Source organism: Hydractinia symbiolongicarpus, chromosome 5 (genome assembly GCF_029227915.1).
Source record: "Hydractinia symbiolongicarpus strain clone_291-10 chromosome 5, HSymV2.1, whole genome shotgun sequence".
In the NCBI taxonomy this organism is placed as follows: Eukaryota; Metazoa; Cnidaria; class Hydrozoa; order Anthoathecata; family Hydractiniidae; genus Hydractinia; species Hydractinia symbiolongicarpus.
In genome coordinates, this window is record NC_079879.1 from 20,487,320 (window position 1) to 20,512,155 (window position 24,836).

The 24,836-nt window shown below is 33.1% G+C and overlaps 3 protein-coding genes across 3 annotated transcripts; 1 reads left to right on the forward strand and 2 right to left on the reverse strand.

The window, feature by feature from the left end:
- Positions 1 to 578: 578 nt before the first annotated feature.
- Positions 579 to 7,641, reverse strand: LOC130645243 (uncharacterized). Its single transcript, XM_057451167.1, has 7 exons — positions 7,492 to 7,641; positions 3,057 to 3,153; positions 2,325 to 2,747; positions 2,103 to 2,216; positions 1,502 to 1,827; positions 932 to 1,037; positions 579 to 847 (listed from the first exon to the last, which is right to left on the reverse strand). Exons 2-7 carry the CDS (start codon positions 3,144 to 3,146, stop codon positions 800 to 802), a joined length of 1,107 nt encoding a protein of 368 aa, XP_057307150.1. The 5' UTR covers positions 3,147 to 3,153; positions 7,492 to 7,641; the 3' UTR covers positions 579 to 799.
- A 108-nt stretch (positions 7,642 to 7,749) lies between these two features.
- LOC130645246 (ankyrin repeat domain-containing protein 53-like) lies at positions 7,750 to 12,456 on the forward strand. Its single transcript, XM_057451172.1, has 4 exons — positions 7,750 to 8,035; positions 8,387 to 8,413; positions 11,604 to 11,776; positions 11,846 to 12,456. Exons 1-4 carry the CDS (start codon positions 7,904 to 7,906, stop codon positions 12,375 to 12,377), a joined length of 864 nt encoding a protein of 287 aa, XP_057307155.1. The 5' UTR covers positions 7,750 to 7,903; the 3' UTR covers positions 12,378 to 12,456.
- Positions 12,457 to 13,215: 759 nt separating this feature from the next.
- On the reverse strand, positions 13,216 to 23,939 carry LOC130645245 (crk-like protein). The gene is made up of 8 exons (XM_057451170.1): positions 23,717 to 23,939; positions 19,412 to 19,528; positions 18,599 to 18,743; positions 16,689 to 16,793; positions 16,103 to 16,231; positions 15,226 to 15,351; positions 15,001 to 15,090; positions 13,216 to 14,091 (listed from the first exon to the last, which is right to left on the reverse strand). Exons 1-8 carry the CDS (start codon positions 23,749 to 23,751, stop codon positions 13,975 to 13,977), a joined length of 864 nt encoding a protein of 287 aa, XP_057307153.1. The 5' UTR covers positions 23,752 to 23,939; the 3' UTR covers positions 13,216 to 13,974.
- Between the last annotated feature and the right edge of the window lie 897 nt (positions 23,940 to 24,836).

Here is a 24,836-nt window from a genome sequence, read left to right on the forward strand (position 1 = left end):
TTTACACGAGTTAAAAAACGCGTGTGCGCTGCAGAAACCGCCATCTTGGATTTGTTTATTAAAAATTGCGTTTCAGAACGAGAATAAATTCCGAATTACTAAAGTAGGAATTTAAATCGAGCTTGCGCGCGTTTCATCTGGAAGAAAATGTATCAGAATAACACGTCTCAGGGAACTGTAAGAAATGAGTATCTAGTTTTCAAATCGCTGTGTCGTAACGTTCAAAATTTTGTTGTTATGTTCCAATAGTAGTGGCATGTTATTTACTGGAACAAATTCTGGTATTTTAAACACACACAAACGTAAAATCGTCCGGCATCAGACCAAATGAGTCATTTGTAGTAACGGTCTATCGTCGTCACTTCCCCTTTGGTATATTTTCGTCCAGTTGTAGTGATGTCATTTCTAGATATATCTTTTTGATTCATGGTGTGAGTGCACTTGCTTCATAAAATAGACCGCTTTTCCGAAAAACAGGATGAAGTGGTTTGTAAAACAAAGCTATCGCAAATTTTACTGGTTTCAAACTAATATCAATATTTCTAAACGGGGGAAGTGAAAAAGAAAAACACAAAATATGAAAAAATAAATTCAATAAATTGACGATAATTTACAAAAAATTTTTAATACTATTTTTGCATGCTGAAAGTTCATCAAAGTTTAAAATGGCAACAGAAAACGCAAACGGGATATTTTTTTAAAGGAAAGGTAAGTATTGTTTGAGTCGTATATACAAATGTCAAAAAGAAAACACAAACACCGATAAATATGAGGTACCAACACCACATCCATTTCCCCTTCACGTCATGTCAACAACGGCACGGCATATCGGGCATGTCGGGTTCGTCTACAAGCAAAATCAAAAAGTAAATAAAACATTACGTTTAAATTTAAAAAAAAACAGTTGGGACAAAATTTGATAACTACATACCGTTAACCATTTGTCGACACAATTTAAATGGAATTCATGAGCACATGGTAGAATGCGAAGTTTGTCTTCAACGTCAAATTCACACATACAAACCACGCAACGTTCACTGAAAGAAAAAGAAACGTAGCGTAAGCAGGGCTTTAAGAAGACTGTAAATTAGATCAAGCTTAGCGAATGTACAATTTGTTAAGAGGTTTTTATTTTTTATGCAATATATTGGAATTCAAACTTTTTTTCTCATATCTCCCAAATCATTGCATTTAAGTCCCAATTAAGACAAGTTTCTGAGGTCGTATTTAGAAAGTGCGAGGGATGGAGAAACTCGGTCCGGGTTAGCAAATATCCAACTCACGCAGGTCACACTTAAAACGAGTGTACTGTGTTAACATTTCTCGAATTTTTGTATTGACAAAAGTTTTTCTACTGACAAAAAGCGATCAGAGCAGTTGTTTTCTTTTTATAAAGATGACGATTCATCACACTGTCATACAAAAACTGGACATCGTGGACATCTCAGGCCGGTTGGCTAGTCCACCAACATCCAGTCCTCCCTGTACAAAGTGCACTTACTTTTCTGTGAATTCCTCCATCGTTTTTTTCGTAACAATGTAACTTGGTAAATCTCTTATTTGTTCTTTAGTCAGACCTTTCGGTTCCACAGGGTGTCCATCTTGCCAGTCATTTTCTAGCGGTTCCACTTCAAGTTCACCGAGTAAGTCAATGTCAAAAGCTGTTGGGATAAGAGGGCGCGGTGGTAGCAACGAAAAACCAGGAGGAAAACTCGGAAATACAGAGTTATGATCTCCCAACGGATAAGATATACCGTGTATAGGATAAGGAGATAGTCGAGATGAATGGCGTCGATAATGTCTAGATGCTAGCGTATATAACGATTGCTAAAAAAATGAAATACTGATAAATAATATACCCTACAATGTAAGGTTAAATTTAATACCAGTTCAGATCAGGATTTAAAAAAAATTAAAAGGTTGTAGGATCATTGGCGAAGCATTGTTTTCATGAAAATAAAAAGTATTTAGCTGTCCAGTAGAAACTCCATAGCTGTCCTGCGCAAACGTAGGTGTCCAGTGCAAACGATTTAGCTGTTCGGTGCAACGCATTTCTTCAATATAAACAACGACCACATAACTCAGACGTACAACCAACTTACGTCTCTAATAACATGACCTCTATAAGTACACACAGGTGTGCTGTTGCCATGGTGATTGACATGATGGTGGACATGTGAGTGATATTCGTGAGAGGATGCACCCGGCGAGCTTTCCTAAAATCAATAAAACGTTATAACTAAGACATGCAAAAAACAAAAATAGTGGGCGGATACGTCAAGTGTACTTCACATGAGCTGCTAAAACAGAATATATAGTATTACCATATGTAAGTGGTATTCTCTTCCTCTATATCCAGTCGTAGGTTCCCACGAATGGTGCAGGCCAGGATGAGGTGCATACGCAGTTGCATAATGTGGTGATGGATACGTCAAATTATCTGTTGTTAAGTGCGCATGTGCTAAGTGATGATGCACATGCGAAGGTAGATTCATAGAAGATTGGCGACGCTGACAACAACGACATCCTCCCGTTGTCTGAGGGTGCGATAGGACACGGGCGTGAAAAGGAACTGGCGAATGGCAGCTACACGACGCTTGAGTTTGTGGAACCAATCTACTATACCGTTGAAGTGACGAAAAACACGTCTGCGTACAAAAGTTGCCGTTACAAAACGTCATCGCGGAATGACGTGATTCATCTGAGCTGTAAGGTGCATACTGGAAACAACAATGACTGCATCGGGTCTAAAGCAAAGGCGATAAAAGTATGGAAAAGTACGAAAACAAATAATCATATGTAAATTTCTTTTGTGGGGTTCGCATATCCTCATTTTAAAGCTTTGTAACTACCAACATAAGGTTTAAATAACTGTTAAAGTAAATATCTAAATTAAAAGGGAAAAATAAAATAATTAGTGAAATATGAATCAAACGCTTTACATATAAAAATCATCCGAGGCCTGAAACCACAACTTAAAAAACTTTGAGCAATTGTATTGTTTGCTGTTAAAAGTCAGTCGTAATTTCAAGGAGACCGTGTACAAAACATCCTACCTTTGGTGGGAGAGCTGGTTGTGCATGAACGAACGGTGGCACTCGAATATCTTCTGGTATCAAAGCATGCTGATGATCATAACGTTCCATGGTGAACCTACATCAATAATTATTGTAGTTAGTCAACCACCTTGACAAAAAAACAACAAAAAGAATGGAGCAGAAAATTTACAAAAGGAAACATCAGACTGCTGTGAGAAAGGAAAGTTTTTGATCCTCTTTTTAAAGCAAGATAAACTTAGTAAAAAGCATTGCAATTATCACTAATCATCGCTAGTGTCAGAACTTTCATAAATAATAAAACATAAATTACCGGGGATAAAAAAATTCATATTTATTTGAAATTAAAGTCTGATCAACGGAAACAGAATTATCAGTTTCATTTTTTCTTTAACTCACGTCCACTTAAAATTTAAGCCAACAAAAATGAGGAATAAAAAAGATATATATTTTAATTGTAATTGCTCTGTGGGTGATTTTATATTTCATAGCTATTAAAATTTAAAAGATTCTTCATGACACAAGTATGAAATCAACAACATATGACATGTAAAAATGCACAATTTAACATAACAAAAATACATCTGTCACAGAATCACAAAAAAATGTATACTGCTATATGTACCAAAGAGAAGGTGGAGTGTTTGCTTTTTAGTGGGGGTCAGAGCTCTCATTTTTTAGGGTTTTTGTTTTCTATAACATTCATTTTAGGCAAGAACTTCAGGCAAGAAATAAAAGTTGCATCAAAATCAAATGGCAGTAACCCTGTTTTAGCTACCAAACAACTGCATTGTTTCATAAAAACATGGACCTTAAGATACATAAAAATCATTTTGACTTTTTATCGGAATTGCTGAGCCATCAGAAATTCTAGTTAAGAATGTTTAATAAATAAGAAAAATATTGCTTTCACATTGCTCAAACTTTTTACTACCTCATGATTTGTTGTCTGCTTCTGCTTTAAAATGAACCTTAATTTAATTATGTTGAAAGGGTGTGTGGAGATAGATAGATGTGCATATTTTACATGGCTGACCTCAAAAATTACGAGGGATTATACCCTGCCTATTATTTTCAGGAAGGGCTATGGCTTAGATGGGGAGTCCTAGAGTATTTAATGCTCGTTTTGAGCAAAGCAGACCCAATTAGGGTCCGAGCTCTACTAGACAGCTCCTTGCAACATCCAATGGCCCACACAGTCTGCCATCTCCTCAATTTCCCTCACATGGCTTGGGTTAACCTGGGGCTATGGTAACATTCACTTGCCCATATTGAATCGAATCGCAAAGTGCGAGAGTTATAACCACTAAACTAGGGCGCCATCTGTGAAATCTGGATTGCCAAGGCGAATCATAAAAAAAAAAATTCACATTAACTTTTTCTTGCCCACATGAAATGGGTAAATGCCAACACGAAACAGTATAATGAAGGATTCGAAAGGCTGGCAAATGACTTCATAGCTGCATGATTTATCAGACAAGTCTATAAATTTTAGAGAAAAACAAAAATGCCATCGGATTAGGAGCTTCCACAGGGCAGTACTATAACATTGTATGTTATGCACCATCTTTGTTGTTATTAACGTTTGGCTCTAATAATTAAGTATTTTGTTCCGTACGATTTTACATGTACATGCAGTTTAAACAACTCTGTCACAATCTTTCAAAATTAGGGAGGATGAGTTTTACAGGTTTTTTTAGAATCAGTTTAGATTTTAGTGATTTCTTTTAGACTCAAGTTGTTTTAACAAAGTTTGAAAGTTAAGCAAATAAGCTCATTGTAAATTAAAATGCATATACCACAGCTCAGCTTACATTTTGCATGCAGCAATTGTTGATGGAACTGTTGTGTCCCTATCGTTATTTATTCAAGTTGAGAGAAAAATAGGCTTAAAATACAAACAAGTAATTCACATTAGCAGGCTTTTGCAGGAAAACTTTGATGCACACATACTGAACTCAGCAATGGTTGATAGGACTCGCTTGTGACTGCCAAAAAAAAATTTAAGTTGAATACACTTTAAGTTTTACATTTCTGGCTATGCACACCCCCATGATATCAAACGCTTCTTCTAAAAAAGTCTGTATGAAAAACTACAAGATAATTATATTTGTATACAAAAATTGCCAAGACTTTTTTTAGTCTCCTTAAATTGCATCAGATTTGAAATTAGGGGCTGCCAATAATGAATTGCACGCAAAGAAAAATGAAAATTTACAATAAAAGATAATTTTAAGATTTTTTTTAGTGTGAAATTTTATATTTATTCTAAACTTTTTGCTGTTTTATCACAATTTTAGCGACATGCACATAGCCAGAAACAGACCTACATGGGTATTATATAAAAATTTGCTATAAAAATCCATTATTTTAATTAGGTTGCTTTAAAGACCTACACAAAAAGCAGCAAAAAAAGAGAAGAAAATTAAAACTAAAGTTAAATTCACACTGAAAACGCAGTTCATTCGAGCGCCGCATGTAGCCTTTTTGACATTAAATTTTAAATTACTTCCTTTTATTTTTGTATACAATAGAAAAAATCAGGTGATTTTAGAATAACAATGAAAAATGCTCATTTTAGCATGCGGTAAGCAAAACACTGCTGCAAGTTGTGATTTGATCCAAACTTGCTGCAGCTTCAAGTGCCAAACTGAAAGTGAGTATACATTATTAGGAGCTGCTATATATGGTAAAAAAATGTGCAACTTTTAACTTTGTTTTCAGTGTGAATTTAGCATAAAACAACAATTAAGTAAAAAAGTAAAGGTCATGTTTAGTTTTCCTTAAAAAAAATTAAATTTTGGAAATTTTGTTCAGGCCTTATCCATTTTATACTTATAATTGGCTGAACACACATTTGTAATCTATGTCACACCCAAGGCAGATTTCAAGGCAAGTATATTAAATGGTGAGCTAATCGTAGTTTATAAACAAAACATATTCAATGTAAGACCTTTAATCGTGTAAAAAACAAAAATGTCATTTGCAATGTCCTTTGGGTTCAGTTATGAAATTTATTGGTAGTAATTTGTGTATTTGAATATATGTTATAAGAATATATGGAAAGACTGCTAAACCATGAAAACTGACAATGTATTTAGCATAAGGAAGTGATAAAAACTTAACGACCAATGTCCCTTAAAAAAAATAAAACCAATTTTAGAAAAAAAAATAGAGTCTGTTAACAAGGATGGGCGATAAATATATAAACATGCTCTTTAATTTTTTAAATTCAAGTATTTAACCTTCTTATATAAAGGAAAGTTTGTATCATTTTTATTGTTAAAACCAAATTGCTACTCCTCATAAAGGTCTTTCTATCTGACATGTCTTTTTGCTAGATACAAAAATATTTCAACTGATAGGGACACTCTTAAAGCCTCCCAAACCTGATGATATAATCAACACAACACCAACATTTATGAAAATTTGGACAAAACAATACAAAACTTCCAACATCGGAAACTTAGGACCTATATGCTAGCTATACTATATATATAAAGCTAGCTAAACTATTATATATACAGAATGAATGAAGAGTGTTTTCATTTCTAAACAATGTTTTGTCTGAGCATGTAGACACCTTAATAATGAAAATAACAAGGTTTGAACACCATTTTTGCTAAAGATTCCAGAGTAAATTAAGTGCTAGTTATACTCAGATATTGATATTTTATATATATACATTTTCATATATTAAAAATATCCCTGTATAACACATGAAGCACTATCTGCGTCACCCAAATTTATTTATGGTCCTGTGCACTGCTAAATTAGTCTTCAAATAACAACAAAAACTCAGAATGAACATTAAATTTGCAACAAAACGAAGCATAAGAATATCTGATATATAAGTTTTATTGTAGATTTTAATTTTTTCCTAAACGATTCCCAAAAGTCATATTGCTATGGAAAAAGCATCAAAGTTGAAAACCCACCTCAAATTGATGTTTGTTATGGCAACATGAGTATGGATGATTCTGCTGTTAAAGCTCTTTTACGATTTACAATGATACAGGATAGCTACAATCGCAAAAGTTTTTGTTTAACAAGTTCTTATCTTTCTAGTTAGGTCACATATTACCTAATTGTGATACCATGTGTTTTCTCTAAGTAGGTGACTGGCCTGATTTTTGGTTATGTGGCCTAATTATAGGTTGTCGATATGGCCAAGTGCCTACTGTATTTTATCCCCAGTATCACTATTTACTGAATCAAAAAGGCTTTAGACAGAAAATTTGTTTAGTAAGAGATATCAATGTAAGTAGCTAGTTATCTAGCTATGTCATTTGCTTTAGGTGGGAATTTACAACTACGGCTGGCTTAAAAAAACTCTCAAGAAGCCCAAGGCTACTCGTGTAAGAAACATAGAAAGAATTTATTCAAATCATATTCTTTATAATGCATTTGAGAAGCGAAGACCACTTCAACTTACGTTGTTTACTTTAGTTTCGGTTTTTTTCTTTTCTTTTGGTGGAAGTTTAGCTCTGTTTCGTTCATTCATTCGGCCATTTTCCTTTTCGCTTGGCTGGGCATGGACCTGAATAGCTCTTTATTTAAATAGAACGTTTATATATTTCACCCCACCCGATCGAGTTTGTTATTATATCATCAAACCAAGGAGATCAGATTTTACTGTTCTTTTAAAATATAACATTTAGTTATTTAGTAACAAATCAAAACAATGTTCTTCGTAGTGCTGGCTGCTACCGTGAATATTCGCTGAGAAAAACTTGTGTGCAAGCTTTTTTAAATTATGTTCTCACTAGCCGAAAAGTGCTATTTTTGAAAATAGCCATTGCTTCTTAGAAGTTAGACTTATTGTGTAGCTGTATCCTTTTTCAAATATGAATCGACGTCAGAATTATAAATTACATTCTCCACATGACATGTTCATGGCTGTACGAGTAGGTGATTTAAGTTGGCTCAATCAAGTTCTTAAAAGTAACGAAAGTTATGTAAACCTAAATGACGAAAGGGTAAAGCTTAACCTTATCTTTATTTGAAACTTTTCAATCAGGGTGGCCACATATATAAAGTTTGACAATTTTAGGAGATTTGCACAACATTTAGGGGGTTTTTAGGTAAAGTTTTAGGAAAAAACACTAAAAACATAAAAACTACTCTATTTTTGGGAAATTTCACTAAAATTTTAGGAGGAAATGCAGAATTACTTTAACAGACAGACAATTTTAGGAGATCAAAATTTTAGGATTTTGAGGAGAAGAAAAGTCCTCATTGTTTAGGTTATTTAGGAGGTGTGGCCACCCTACTAATAATAGCGCGAAATATTTTTTGCTTTCCGTAATTTACATATTAGTAATTTTTAGGGCCTAACTTGTCTGCACGTAGCAGCGTTAGGGGCTGTTTATATGAGAGGTGGGACGGGACGATTGCCGGGACGGGACGTTTGCCGGGATCCCGCTCTCATTAATAATTATACTTAAAATCACTTTGCGTTTATATGGAAAATTTTTGTCCCGGGACAATTTCGTCCCGTCCCGGCTGAGCGGGATCCCGCTTGAGCTAAGCGGGATCCCGGCTTAGGCGGGACGTTTTTTTCCATATAAACACACCGTCCCGGGACAAACGATCAGCATATTTCAATAGAAAGAAAAAAACAAACATGGCTGCTAAACGTGCACTTGTTAAGAAGCCAACAGATGTTCCAACCAAGAAAAAGTGTTTTAGATTCAATGATGAAATGGTTTTTAACCTCATTAACTGTCTATTAGATTATAAAGCAAAGTGTGAGTTTGAGAACATTGATTTTGATGCAGACAAACCAATGCAATACAAAGTCATTCGTACTGAGTTGGCAAAATTATATCAAAATGAAGAAGAAGTGTTTGGGCCAGTGGAGGATACCTCCACTGAGCTCTCCCAAGAAAATGTTAGGGAAATGAAAAAAATGATAGCAAGAGGCTACCAAAGAGTGTTAAAAAATAAAAGATTTACGGCAGGGATTTTCTAAAGCAGTAATTAGTGGCACGCGTAGTGGCTGGTGGCAGATTAATGTATGAACACTATGACAGTTTGAAGCTCCTTTGGAGTGGAAGTGCAAACACAGAGCCCCTACCCAATGGCATTGATAGTGCTGATGTAAATCAAACAAAATCAAGTAATGAAATGTTATCTGACCATGATGATCCAACTGCAAATATTAATAGTGTTGACAGTGGTGAATATGAAGATCCAGCAGATGACGATAATTTGAGCTTGTCATCAAGTGATCAGTCAGTCTCGAAAAATTCATGCATTTTTACTTCCACACCAAAAACTACATCAGCAGTGCCAAACTTATTGATAATAAAAGAAAACAACTTGAGAGAAAGTTGTCATCTGCTCAGCGTGATACCTTACTGTTGAGAGAAGCAAAAGAAGAAAGATCTGATCGTAAAGAGCTTCAAGAGATGATTAAAAATTCTAATGAGTCCTTTACAGCTGCACTTAATAATATAAGCCAGGCTATGTTGCAAATTAGCGAAACTATGTCACATTCCATGCAGCTGATGGCACAATCATTCAGCCAGCAAGCAGGTCCAAGCTCACAAAATTATGAAAGCTATGGTAGACGTCACCATTTTCAGCATATAAATCCAAATTGTAATGTCGTCTCAAGCATCGTAACCCAAAACAACAACATAAGTCCCAACGATCCCAGTGGCGGTGGTTATTATCAATCATTAATGAGGGAATGATACGAAAAAAAAAACATGTGTATATAGTTCAGAGAGTGTTTCAGGAACAATTACATTGATGCAAGTTTATGTTCACAGACAAACCTAAAAATTATATTATGTTGATTGCCTAAACATTTATGTTATGATAGTTGCCCAACAAACTATATGCCCAAAACGTTCTAATCCGTAGATTTTTAACAAAAATTAACAACAAACAAAAATATTTTTACTGTGAGTTACATTGAGCATAATAGGCTTTCAAATCTTTAGCAGTATCAGAAGAAACTTTTTATTAAATTTATGTGCGAATGTTTGAATTTAGCCTTTATCATTTCCTTTTACAGAACATGCAATACTTTATAAATCTTTACATTTTTTGTATATATTGTATATATGTATAATTGTTAGTATGGAAGACTGTCCTGTATAAAATTTGTTATTACTTCCCGTACAACATCACCCTCTGCAAGATTTCCTAAATACACAGAGTAATCTAATTGTTGTGTCTCTGCTTTATGCTTTTCTATTTCAATTTTCACCAAATCAGGGTCAATAACACATTTGTTAAGTTCACATATATTGTGCAGCACAAAACATGCATAGATTGCCACAGGAACAAAATCTATTTTTAAATCAACTTTCTTTGCTAAAAAAAACCCATCTGGATTTTAAGCGTCCAAAAGCACACTCGACTGGGTTTCTTGCTGACCGGAGCATGTTGTTAAATAACACTTGAGCATTTGTTGAACAACTATGGTACTCTTTCATACAGTACGGTGTCAAGGGGTATGCAGGGTCACCAATCAAATAGTTTGGAACTTTGGCTCTGCCTGGCAGGGATGTCCTCATAAGTAATGGGTATTTCCTCATCTTTAAGTTTAGCAGTAATATTTGAGTTGGCGAACACCTTCGCGTCATGTACACTGCCTGGCCACCTACAATCAACATCCATGAAATAGCCACGGAAATCGCATACTGCCTGAACGTTAAGAGAAAAATACATTTTGTAAGAAAAATAATCTTGTGAATGTTCACTAGGTCGTAAAATTTGTACGTGGGTGCCATCTATGCAGCCAAAAGCTTGCGTCATTCCAAATTTGGCCTCAAATTCTCCTACTTTTTCAAGCATCTCTTCTTTCGTTTTTGGCAGGGCTATGTATTTTGGTCCAAGCTTGTAAGTTATGCAGTTACAAACATCTCTTATGACTTTTGACACCGTAGATATGTGCAGGCCAAAAGTGTTTGCTGTCATTGACAAAGATCCTGTGTCTTTCAAGTAGTACAACGTTACTGCAACTTTTTTTCTGCAGACAAGGCTCGATAATTTGGAGATGTGTTGTCAGGAGTAATCCATATGCGTGTTTGATCTACTAAATCAGTAAACATAGCCTTTGTCATTCTGAAGTTCTTTTTCCAATCCTCCTCGGGAAGAACATCAAAAAACATGTTCAACCACCACTGTTCCACTCGTCCTTGTTTGAACCATGTTGAACGAGGAATTCGGTTTTTCCTTTGCTCTTTCAATGCTTTCTGTTTTTTTATCCAACAGTTTCTTTTGCTTCCACTCAAAAGTGATGCAGTTAAAAGAGTTCTATAGTGAGTGTATTGAAGTGCTAAAATCATTAACAATGTATTGAGCTGCAACAACAATGTTGATGATGTTAAAAAAATCTGTTTATTCGCTTGCAATTTTGTTTTGTTTTCGTTTTGACGCGCCATTATACTTTAGAAAAATTTAAATTTGGCGCTTGTGTTGTGAAATCGTCCCGGCGCACTTTGTTCCATATAAAGGCGGGATAAAATCATCCCGGCAAACGTCCCGTCCCGGCAATCGTCCCGTCCCGCCTCTCATATAAACAGCCCCTTAGAATGCCGATGTGACGTTTTAAAGAGTTTAATAATTGAGTACCAAGTCGATGTAAATTTATCTACATCGTCAGGTTGGACAGCCCTCCATTTTTCTATCAATAGTAGCAAGGTCAAGAAATCTTACGAATGTGTTCAGTACCTTCTTAGTCAAGGAGCAGACGCAAATCGGTAAGTTAATTTCGAATTAACCACGCTGCAATAACTCTCCGTGATAACTAAAGTTCAGTTTTGTAATAGGTGTACCTCAGCCTTGATTTACCCGTTGCATCTGGCTGCGTCTTGTGGTCACGTTTCAGCCACCGAGCTTCTTCTAAAGCACAATGCGGTTGTGGATGTTACCGACGAACGAGGTCAGTCACCTTACATCATGGCTATGATATGGGGCCATAAAAACGCTGCTCGTGTTCTAGCACATAGCGTGTGGATAAAAACGAAACAAGACGAAGCTTACCAGCGTCAGGCTTTCCAAAAATATTGTGCAAAAATAGATAAAGAAAAACGAACCAACAACGAACTAGTAGAAACTGGAAAGAAACTTAGAGCTGAAAAATGTTATCAAAACTGGCTTCAGAAAAATTGTCTTATTGTGAACAATTCACTAGGTTTGGAAGCAAAAGAAAAGAAAGAGGCTTCGTCCAAAATTTCTGAAGAGAAGGATATAAGATACAAACCTGTTAGAACTAGGAAGGATAAACAATCAACGGCAGATGTGGTAGAGCTAGATCGACACGTGAAACTGATTCAATTATCAACCCCTATGAAGCATTAACCATTTTGTTTTGCATATGTTGACTCGCGCGTACTATATACGTACTTTATCAAAGATACACACCGAAGTTTTACACAAACGCATCTATATTTTGTCTAAAACCCCAGAATTTAGAATTGCGTGTAAATTAGTGTGCGCGAAAATTAGTGCACGCGAAATACGTTAATATTTCTATTGTGCGAATATTTATAGTTGCGAAATAAATTTTATAGTTGCGAATATTTATACTTGCGAAAATAAGTACGAATAACCTTTACGAAAAAGTATTACCTTAAGGGCATAAATTTTTGCGGGAATTAAATTTCGCGGATTTGGCGGTTTTTAGTCAAACCGCGAAATTTAATTCCCGCGAAAAATCCAAATGTGCCTTATACGCGAAAGTAAATTCCTGCAAAATTTCGAAAACACGTTCATCCGCGAAATTAAATTCCCTTTTTTTCTTTAATTTTTATTTTGATTTTAGCGTGTGACTCGAAAATGAAGATCGTTTGGAAAATAGTCTTGAAAGAGACATGTGCATACATGAAAACAATCTGGATAGTGATTCTGATTATGAGGATGACGTGGGAATATATTTTCTATTTTAGAGGATAATATGGCGGATAGTTAAAGAAAAGATATATTAAGAGTTACTAAAATTCGTATTTCTTACTTTTAAAATTTTACGAAATTTGGATCCGCAAAATTAAATTCCCGCGAAATTTCCAAATCATGTTGATCTGCGAAATTAAATTCCCTTTTTTTCCGCGAAATTTCCTAAAAAAACCCCGCGAAATTAAGTTCCCGCGAAAATTAATTCCCTTAAGGTAGTTAAAAACACCGAAATTAAACAGATCGCTTTTTGATTCAAACAGCTGTTTTGAAATAGTATTTAAACCGTCAAAAGAAAATATTGTACTCTAAATCTATCTTCATATTGCGCTGCAAATTAACGCCACCACGGCTGTCGCAAAATAAAGTTCAACAGCACGTAGGGTACATTTAAAACAAATAAGTAAATATACAGATTTCAAGTGCGTAGAAAATGTTTTAGAATAACTAGAAATTTCAAAATTAAAAAATCTAAGAATGTACAAAAATATCATGCGATAAAATTCTGAAAAAATCTTGATGTAAATGGAAAATTACGTAGGTTTAGTAAGATATGTCAACGCAATATTTAGTAACTGTGACCATGCATAACCATTTACCAAACTTCTGGCCACATGCTGTAAATAATCGATGAATTGTGAACTAGAATGTGATTATTTGAAATATCGAAGAAGTTGAAAACACAAATTTATGCAAATTACTCATGGTAAAGCTGAACAACAAAGTTAAGAGTATATCCACCCTTCCTTGGCAACAGCCAACGGAGAAAACGAGAGGATAATAATAAAGACCTGTCTTGCTGTTTCAAACAAAAGTGAAGTTATCTGAGAAGCTACTAAAAAGTAACTAAACTAATATTATTTATAATTCCTGTGCATAAAGATATAAATATTAACATATAAAAAATTACTAATAAAACTTATAAAAAGAAAAATTCAAAATATTAAAAAAGTAAAAATTCTACATATATATATATTAATTCTAAGTAAGTATTATAATTTTATTATCACTTTGTTGCTCTTACGTAGTTGAATGGAAAGAGTCCTGTTTTGCCAGTACTTAAATTTCTGCCTTCCCATGAACCATTATCGCTTCTGTTAAGAACTTCAATTTTATCACCTTTCTAAAATAAAAAGAAATTAAAGATACAAAGTGTTGAGGATTTCACAATGAAGTACAGGCCAGAGTAAAATTAATATAGTACACCAAATCTAAAAACAATATATGAACAACTGTAGCTGCCTCACGGGCAGGAGAAATTGAGGCAGTGATTTTAACATGAAAACGCAATTTCAGATGGCGTAAATTGCTAGTACTTTAGTTTAAACGTAAAACTGCCGAAAAATAAGGCGAAACGAAAAAATTTCGATAAAAAGTGTGACAACAATCTTTACAAAAAAAATCTTTGCGATATTTGTTATGATTTCGGAAAAAAAAAATATTATTAAAATGTTCCAAGCTGCACATGGAAAAGTTGGATATCTTAGAACATTGCAGAACGGATTATACGGATTAAAGTAAAAAAAAAGCGATAGACCATTCATTCAAAATTTCGCGTACATTATAGTAGCAAATCAATGGTCCAATGGTCGTTTCTCAAACTGTATTTTTTTAAATTTGCAAATACAATCATAAAACAGTAAATGGTTATAGTCATTGTTATATTATCAGAAAAGACTGTAAAAATTCTCTGATAACAGTTAGTCCTTGCCAATATTTTGAAAAATGGAATTTGCCCTCATTGAGTATTTAAATCTAAAAAATGCCTGACATTTTCCGACAGATCAAATAAATTACTGATTTTCCTAACCTTTTCCTGGCACATGGAAATATTTTGGAAATTGATGACATTCCTGACAGTGAAAACCCTGCTTCAAAATTCGAAGTTAAATATAGGTTTGGTGCAGAGAAAAAATGGCTTTTGCTCTTACAGCGTTAGGAAAAAGCGTAAAAGTTTACGGTTAAATTCCTTTGAAGCAATCATGTATGGATTTCTACAAAAATATATAAATAATTAACACGTAGTAATAACCTTAAAGCCCAAGACTTTTTCGTCGTAAAAATTTGCTTCCTTGTCCAATATAGCAACTACGTATAATGGACCAACATGATCAACGGGTATCTGAAAAATAAACAAAAGATAAAGAAAAGATTTTCTTTATTTTTTAGATTAGTTTTCTCTCCATCAAAACGATTAGGGAAAATGTTTTAGAAGAAGTTCAGAATATGTTTTAGAGTTAGTCTACTTAAATAATACCTGCAGTTGTAGATCTCGAACATTATTAGGACCTGATTTCGGTTTTGCATAATCATTGCTTCGAATTTTTTTCATTGGCTTGACTCCCAGTGTCGGTGAGCGAGCTGGTGATACTGGAGATACAATCTGAAAAAACGAGAAAGCTACCTAAAGAGCAAAGGTCATGGAGAAGCATTGTTAATCTTCTGATACACATAATAAAGACAATAGCAAAAACAACAACCACAACAACCAACAACAAAAACGAACAATAACAAAACCAAACAACTGGAAGAAAAACACCAACAGAAACCACCCCCAATACCAACAAGCAATGACAAAAACAACAATGAAAAAAAACAACAATGACAAAAACAACAACATCAGCCACCACCAACACCAACAAACAATGACAAAAACAACAACATCAGCCACCACCAACACCAACAAACAATGACAAAAACAACAATGACAAAAACAACAATGACGACAACAACGTTGGGAGAAATAGATCGGGTTAAACATGAAATGCTACTCAATATTTATATACACAATTGATTTTTCGCCTTGATGCAAACATGCTAATAAAGTATGCGCAAAAACTGTTTTGTAGTTGTTCATCTACCTAAGATTTTGTTAAAGGATAAATCATTTTTATTTAAATATTATGCTAGAAGTTGAGAGCTATATTTTACACATAATCAACTAACCAAATCAAATCATCCAATGCTTACCCTTCTCATTGTAACTCTTTTTATGAAATAAATTCTTGTTTTTAGTATGCTCTTGATTGTTCCCTCTTTTCTTAAAGTTGGTTAACTTTTTTTGATTTGGAAAAAGTTTGAAAAAAATTATTGTTTAAAAATAGGATGCACACCAGACTGTCATAGTGACTTACCACTTCAACATAAGTAGCAGGTATCATTCCTTCTCTACCGGTGTTATCACGAGCAAGCCACCACTCTTCTTCTTCTTTACGAATAACAGTTAACATGTCACTCTTTTTAAATGGCAAGTCCTCCGGATCCTAAAAGCAAAGCGTGTTTTTTTTTAAAAAAGTACTGGCTTTAATAAATAAAATCATACGTGAAAAACGAATCTATATACACAAAATAGTACGGAAAAACCGAACGTGATATTTCACAGAACAAATCAAAATTCATGTAGCAACGAATCTTATTATCTCCCACATAAAGCTAGTATCAGTTTAATATCAACGCACCAAACTATCTTAATGAATTATATCAAAGTTGCTTTGCCGTCACATCTAATAGAATTGACCAAGTTTAAGGCGTGGCTAAAGTATAATCGTTTCTTGTGTCATGGTTGATTAATCCGCCTGAAATTATTTTGTATGGCTTTACGTTATCTATTATTTTTTTAAAGTTTTCCGAGTTTAGAATGAGCATTTTAAATGGTGTTCGTAACAGACGTCTTTTTGGTGTAAAAGGTTGAGTCAAATTTAGTAAAAGAGTACTGTGTACCTTTCCATGGAAATCAAATTTTGCACGAACTTTCATAAGATGATCTGCGTTGGAGAGATTGTTTACAACAACCGTAGGATCAAGCTCGGTACCAGGTCTTAAAACCTAAAAGAGATCAAACAGTGAAACTGCTTTGACAAAAAACAAGAGCCGCGCATAATCAGCAAATTGCACTACTTTAACGGGCGAAAACTTTCGCGCCTTTGGTGGTTTTGACTCATCTCGCGAAAGTTAATGTTTACGATAAAAAAAAAAACAACATTTTTTGTTCCTGTCTAATAGACACCCAACCTCGCTCACATTTCTGTCCTCCTTCATCTCGCTGTGTCGGTATAAATAAGAGACAAAGAGGACTGAAATCTAGGCTGATAAGCACCTCTATTTTAAATATTCTCTCGAACTGCAACACGTGATAAAATTGATAAATCCCCAACCCTTCTTTAACGTCATAGTGACCGCAAATCTATTTTAAGTACACAGAAAAACGATTGACTTGTTTGGCTGTATTTCAATCTGCTTACGGAAATCTAAAAAATCTGAAATTTCGATAAAATTTGTGTTTCGGTTTTCGAGAACAAACAATGTTAGATGGCAATGCAAATCAAAAGTCATGTAATACTTTAGTAGCTAGTTTAGAATAATATAGCTTTTCAGATAAGGTCACAGTCAATCTGGATTTATTCTATTACTTTTATATACCGTATCTGCCTCACACCGCGAGGAACTCTTTTCAACTCTTTTCAGCGCATTATTCAGTCACTTGTTAAAGTACTTAACTAAGCTGTCCTTGATGATAATAAAATTGAGCTTACACCTTATTCCTCTGATTTCTCAAAGATAAATGAGCGACATTCTAAAAAAGCGACATTCTAAGAAAAGCGACATTCTAAGAAGAGCGACATTCTAAGAAGAGCGACATTCTTAGAAGAGCGACATTCTAAAAAAGCGACATTCTAAAAAAGCGACATTCTAAGAAAAGCGACATTCTAAGAAGAGCGACATTCTAAAAAAAGCGACATTCTAAAAAAGCGACATTCTAAGAAAAGCGACATTCTAAGAAGAGCGACATTCTAAGAAGAGCGACATTCTTAGAAGAGCGACATTCTAAAAAAGCGACATTCTAAGAAAAGCGACATTCTAAGAAGAGCGACATTCTAAAAAAAGCGACATTCTAAAAAAGCGACATTCTAAGAAAAGCGACATTCTAAGAAGAGCGACATTCTAAGAAAAGCGACATTCTTAGAAGAGCGACATTCTAAAAAAAAGCGACATTCTAAGAAGAGCGACATTCTAAGAAGAGTATCGTGAGTACTTCATTTTGAAAGAAGCAACTGAAGTTTAATTACCTGTTTTTTATAAAGAAACAAAAACTTTTAATCGATCCTCAATCCTTCTTCAGGTTCTATGTTTTACAGGCTCAACTGTTGCTCACTTGTTGATTGTTGATTTTTTCTTGGAAAGACTAAACTTACATGTTTGCTTGCTAAGTTAGAATACTGCCCTAATCTAAATCTACCTTCTGCCATACAAAACTTACATGACTTTCAGAACATTGCTATTTTAAAATTTCTCTGATTGTAATTTTTTTCATATACACGATGCACTGGCTGTTGCGCACAAGATGCTTCATGATTTGAAAAACTCGTGTTGCTTATAAAAACATGTGTTTTAATTCAATATCGCTACAACATGGTCTTAGAAATGCACAAATCAAACCCGCAAGATGCTTTTCGAAATTGCACTTAATTCTTGCACGACTAGAAGAAACATTTTACGATCCAAACTTATTTTTTCCGCGCTATGTTCTATAAGCCGTAAGTGGTTAAATTAACATTCTAAAATTTCCTGAAAACAAACAAACAAATGAGAATTAAGCCAACTCTTACAAACAGTAAAGCATTATGTCGTACCGGTTCAGTGAGAGTTGTAGTATCCAGCATGTGTTTCTTGTAAAACTCTATAATAGATGGAATGTCAGCGAAACGTTGCTCGCCAATCTTGAAATACATACCATTTACATCCGAAATAATGTAATGGCACACTTTCTGGATTTCACTAAAAATCAAAAGCAGGGGGATTTATCCAAAGTTACTATAAAAAAAAGGTAATTTTTAATCAATTCGTGCAAATAATTGTAAATATAGTATATTTTATAGGGAGAAAATTTTCGCTAATTAATCCATTTTGGTTGAATTATTGTGGGATTTTTTTCTTATTTTATATCTGGTATTAGATTTATAGAACTCTAAATTGACCTATGTACTATGCCTTACACATTTGTCCCTTATGAAATGTATACACTCTTTTTAAAAAGAGTATGGTTTATATAAATATAAGGCTAGGGTTAAATACAATAGGTCTACCGCTTAAAACAATACAGAAATGAGAATAATAATAACCAGTGTGTAGCATAATAAACCTAAAAACAGAACATCTAAGCGAGCAGAATGTACCCTAACATCATTTTCCTTTCGCAAAAAAAAATTATGGCGGCAATATATTTTGGGGGTTGGGGCTAAAACGAGACTCATTTTTGAAGATTTTTAGCGCTAACATTTCTCCTTATAAATCAGTTAAGGACAGAACTCTTATCAATGTGTAGCGACAAAAAGTCAATCAACGGGAGTTTTAACTTTTTGAGACAATAATAATTACGAAATAGGTCATAAACTTTGAGTACTTTTTTAAAGCATATAAAATTTAAAAGAAAACTGCTTTTTTACCTAACTGAAAGTACATATTCGGATTTTGCTTTCCTTTTTCTGATCAAAAACAAGCCAAGTCTTTTTTCTTCAAGGAATTTGTTAGCTTCATCTCGACTGATTGTTCCATGATACCAACTAAAATTAATATAAATTTATAAATACCACCACTTCAGTCAGTGCAGGTTTCTCAACTTACGTTTTCAACTACCTTAAGGGTATTAATTTTCGCGTTTTACCCAAATTCAGCCCACGCGAAATATTTCGAAAAAGTGCAATTCGCAAAATTAAATCCTCGCAAAAAAATTACAAACTCAGTAATTTGTGAAAATAAATCATCCAAACATATATTAAACTCACAAAAATAAATCCTCGTGAAAATTTAAAAAAAATTGCTTTCAAGAAAAAATTCTCGCGAAATACATTTTTGGCTTCGCGAAATTAAGTTCATGCGAAAATTAATCACCTTAAGGTAATCCTCAATCAAGGATACAGTGTGGTAAAAGTTGCAGGCTCTTTCAAGACAAGTTAAGGTAAGAAGGAGATCACAGATAGTATTGCCAAAAAATATTGTTGCACTTACAATATATTTGTTAGAAATGCAATAATACAATAGGAGAGTTGTGGATAAACACTTATAAAATGACATGTAAAGACGTAGCATTAACACGCCATTTAGACATACTAAAAATACTATACTATACATACTAAAAAAGTTATGTTAAAAAAATAATAGTTTGGCTTAATGTAACAATGTGTTAAGCTTTAGTCTTAAAAACGTGGGCAGCTAGCTACCTTAACTGCAGTTTTTTTAAAAAAATGTTACGTTAATATTGTCAGAGATTTTTTTCTTACTTAGCTAAGCTGAAACTGGCACGGGTCAATAATTTCGCGCGTTTAATTTTCGCACCACATATGGACATGCTGTTAAACTCGCAATTTAAAATGTACAATTTTTATAAAAATGTATTTTTTAACGAAAAATACTTTTCATACGAATTATTATTTTAAAATCTTTTCTAACTACATTATTCGTTAAAAAAGTTGCAAAAAGACCAAATTTTGGTCCAGTGACTAATATTTTTTTTCTAACTATAAATCCTCTTGCCAATTCTTTTTTTACTGACACACCATTTTGCCGGCTTTTGCTATTCCTATTTTCCTACTAAAACGCCTAGATAACAAGTAGCAAAGGCTGCACATTTTTAGTTCACATTTCTTTTGAGGAAAATCGTTATAAAAAAGGAGCTTTTAATAATTATCTTTGGATATATAATTGGTTATTTCTATTTTAAATATTATTTACCTGGAGGAAAAAAGTGTTTCCTATCGAATCTTTTAAAATTTAATTGAATGTGCTAGATAAAGTTTAGGGTAGAAATAATTTTTAAAGAAATTTTCTCCAGCCGACTTTTTTAATACAGTCCTAATACATAAGAATACATAAGAAATTAATTGAAAAGAGAAACGTATATATTAATGCTTTATCAGTTTGGAGTGACATAGCTAATTATAAATTCATTTAAATTCATTTTTCAAAAATAAAGGAATGACTTGTAAATTTTGTTTTAAGCTACCCTTTTTAAGGTATTTTGTGCGTCTTTCAAAAAAGACAAATTTCTGCAGAAGTAAAGTATATGTAAAATAATCTTTCTTTAAAAAAATAAACGTGTCATAAGCATATTTTAAATTTAAAAATGAGGAAATATTATAACAACACAAAGTAATGCTAAGACTGATCCTGTAATATAATAACCTGGCATTACTCTATTGTAGAAAATTCTTTCAAACAAATATGAAAATGTTATAAAAAAATTAGACGAGAATTAGAGAGATTGCTGCTTTTGTATCGAAGGCGGACAAGTATGAATCTAATGCTGAGACAGTAAAATGAACTGCTTAAATACCTGAAAAAAGGGTCTTTAAGTAGTGTACTGATCTTCGTATCTTTTGAAAATTAGGAGATCTTACTGATTTTTAAATGCTAAACAATTAGAGCGTTACATAACAATCAATTTATTAGAGATGTCAACTATTTTTCAAATCAACTACACTAAGTTTTTATCTCTCACTTACTTTTATTAACATTGGACCTTCATCATTACTATTTATCGTATTTTTTTAGAAAAAAAGTGCTAAAAAGTGTCAATTGGTATATTAAAACATAAATATCTTAAAAAAATGACATTTATCATGAGTCATTACACTACACCTCCTGCTCTGACTTCCAAAATAGTCAAATTAGTGTCAACCCCACCCATCTCAAATAATTAAACAAACAACAACTACGGGTTAACAAGAGCTTCTGAAAAAAATTATTACTGGACCATATATTTTTGTTTAAAAAGGAATTTGACACCAACTTTATTCGCTTCTGGCACTTTACTCTTAGTTTGTGCCTATATTTAAAAAAGTTGTCCACTCTTAATAACATTGAAATAAATGTAAAACAAGATTAAAAGCTGAAAAAATAAATATTATTCTTATTCATATCTTTCATTTATATTTATCACATCTTAATTTGGTTTTGTTTACAATATTATATTTCAACATTATGTTGTTACAATAAACAACACCAAATTGTATTAAAAACAATATATAAAATACAGGACATGACTGATTATTGTTGGAATTGTGCTAATATAAACTGCAATATCATTATGCATTAAATCGGATTACATGCTTTATAAATAAGATTTTATCACATGAGAAATAAAAAAAAGTAAAAGTAGGATTTATAAAAAACACAAATCTCTAAAAATGTTTATACAATTATGACAACATATAACAATGCATAAAACTATAAATGCAAGAATATACACTATTTATTAACGTCATTAAAAGATATAAGTCTTCAAGTTAAGAAAGATAAAATCTTTATGCATAAAAATATTTAAATATATAATTAAATAAATGATTAGCTGTAATTTAATTCATTTGTTTTGATAAGGCTCACTTTTAGTTAATAACTTTTTGTTCTATACTTTCACTTCTACATATTTTGTGAACGAATTAAGTGTAACTTTACAAACTTTACGCTTTTTTAATACAAATTTTTTATAACTAGATATTCACAAAAAAATCTAAATTTGAGTAAATTGTGACTGCAACCCTAATAATATAACTCTTTATGAAAAAAATGAAATAAAAAATGATAAGCAGCTTGACAAAGGTGCAATTGAATTATTGTTCACATGACAGAATTTCACATTGATTCGCCATTAAAAAAAATCATCATCCTATTTTGGTACAGACAATTTTCTAATTGCTGTACTTTTTGGTGCCTAATAGACACATTCCACTATCTTTGAGGTGAATTTCTAACCCTCTCTATTATGCAACTACAGATAACACAAAAAACCTGCAACAAATGTTACTCACTACCTTTATGACCACTTTTAAAATTTTTGTAGAAGTTTACTTAAACGATTGAACTTTTGATATTATCTGCTTATCAATTTGGTTGATTGTTTACTTAAAGGTATAAACTCACTTGACTGGGTGATTTTCACATGCAAGCACAAGTTACTAAAATTCATGTGGCTATTCCTATGATTATATAATACATTTTTTTGAAAACACAATATGTAAAAGGCACTGGGATTAATTGGTTAGCTTTTTTCTTTCAAAGCGACTTTAAAAATCCTTCCTTATACAATACTCCTTTAAGCTCTCAATGGTTTCGTGGCTTTGAAAGTAAAGGATACCCTGATATGATAATTTACTTAAATCTTCACACTTTTATTCAATACATATATCAATTTAACCATAAACCTGCTTTCCGTAGCATGTTCAGCTTTGATACAAAACAAGAATGAGGAACGGCTGTATAATAGACCGTATACCATAAAATTAGCTGTATGCCCTGTAACTGTTTGTGAAAAAACATAGAAAAGATATAGTCGGATATGAAGAAGATAAAGAAGCCTTTGATTACATTTGATGTGAAATTAGCCATATGAATTGTCAATTAAAATGTGTACAGTCTAACTACCCTGTTAAAGGGTAATTATTAGTTCTTCCTGACTGTTTGCGGCTTCTTGGTAGCTTTAAAAGTAATGTCTTTAATTAAAGAACAAAAAAAGGCAAAAAGGTTAATGCATTAGTTCACAAAGCCACAAAGCCAGACTTTTTTTATTAGAAAGATAAGGGTTTTATGAAGGATTTTATAAAGCCTAGAGCCATTCAATCAAGCAAAAAAATATATATACTTTATTTTTTAACGGATTTCTTTGGTCCTTTAGATTTTTTATCTACAGAAATGCGTTGTTCTCAACGCAAAATAAAAACATATTTGCACGGAATACGTTAAAAAATAATTTTTACCTGAAGGACTTCAGACTTTCTTCTGCTGACATCATTAACGAAGTGTTTTACTTTAATAAATCAAAACTATTTTGTTCAGGTAATCTACTAAAAAGGTGCATCATCTTCCAGGATTGCAATAAAGTTCGTTTTTTCCAAATTTTTAAGCTAAAAAACAGATGAAGAGAGAATTTTTCTTGTTTTGTTTACCTTTATGCCCCGAATGAGCGTAGTTCTTAGTAAATAAAAGCCCCGGGTATCTGGCAAAAACTACAAAATTTCTGACAAACATCAACCTTGCTTTTAGTTTGTTTATGTCCGTGTAAAACCTGCACGAATATTATCCTTGATGATGTTAACAGATCATAAAGTCGATTTCAGCAGGCTGGAAGAAGATAGAAATCACAACACATTAATTTGGAAAATATCACTCTGTGTGTCTGTCTATCTGCTTTCTTCTATTTCTATCTTCTGTAAAGTACGTTTTACGAGTTCTGATAGTTTTTTTGTGGCTGCCATGGCTTCTGACTGAACACCCTAGCTAACCTTAACGTGTAAGCAATGCCTTGACAGTGGATGGCCCTGCATTCATCCCAGCACAGATACATAGATAAATATGCATATTTTACATGATAAACATGGCTAGCCTCTCACAATTTTAGTGGTATATATCCTCTCTATTATTTCCAAGAGGGGACAAGGTTTAGGAGTCCTAGAGTATTTAATGCTCATTTTGGGCTACGAAGACCTAATTAGGGTCCACGCTGTTAAGCATCCTCAAATGATTACAGTTTTGTTGTTAGAGTATAAAGTTGATTCACAAATAGTTGTTGAAGAGATATATAGGATATTACCTGTTGGTGTTTATATCTTTGCTTTCCCTTTGGTATATAGAATACACCTCCACGATGTTAGTGGTCCTAGTGGCCCCCAGTGGAAACAATCCACTAACTATAGGTTTTTGTGATTTTCTGGGCTAGCCACTTTAAATATTTATTATTATTATTATTATTATTATTATGTTCTATTGGCAAGAGTACTATAAGAACAAAGAGAATCACAATATTAAACAATAACAATAGTGATAATTGAATCATTTCTAAATAATCATATTCAGGAATTCCATCTCCATTTTTAGTTT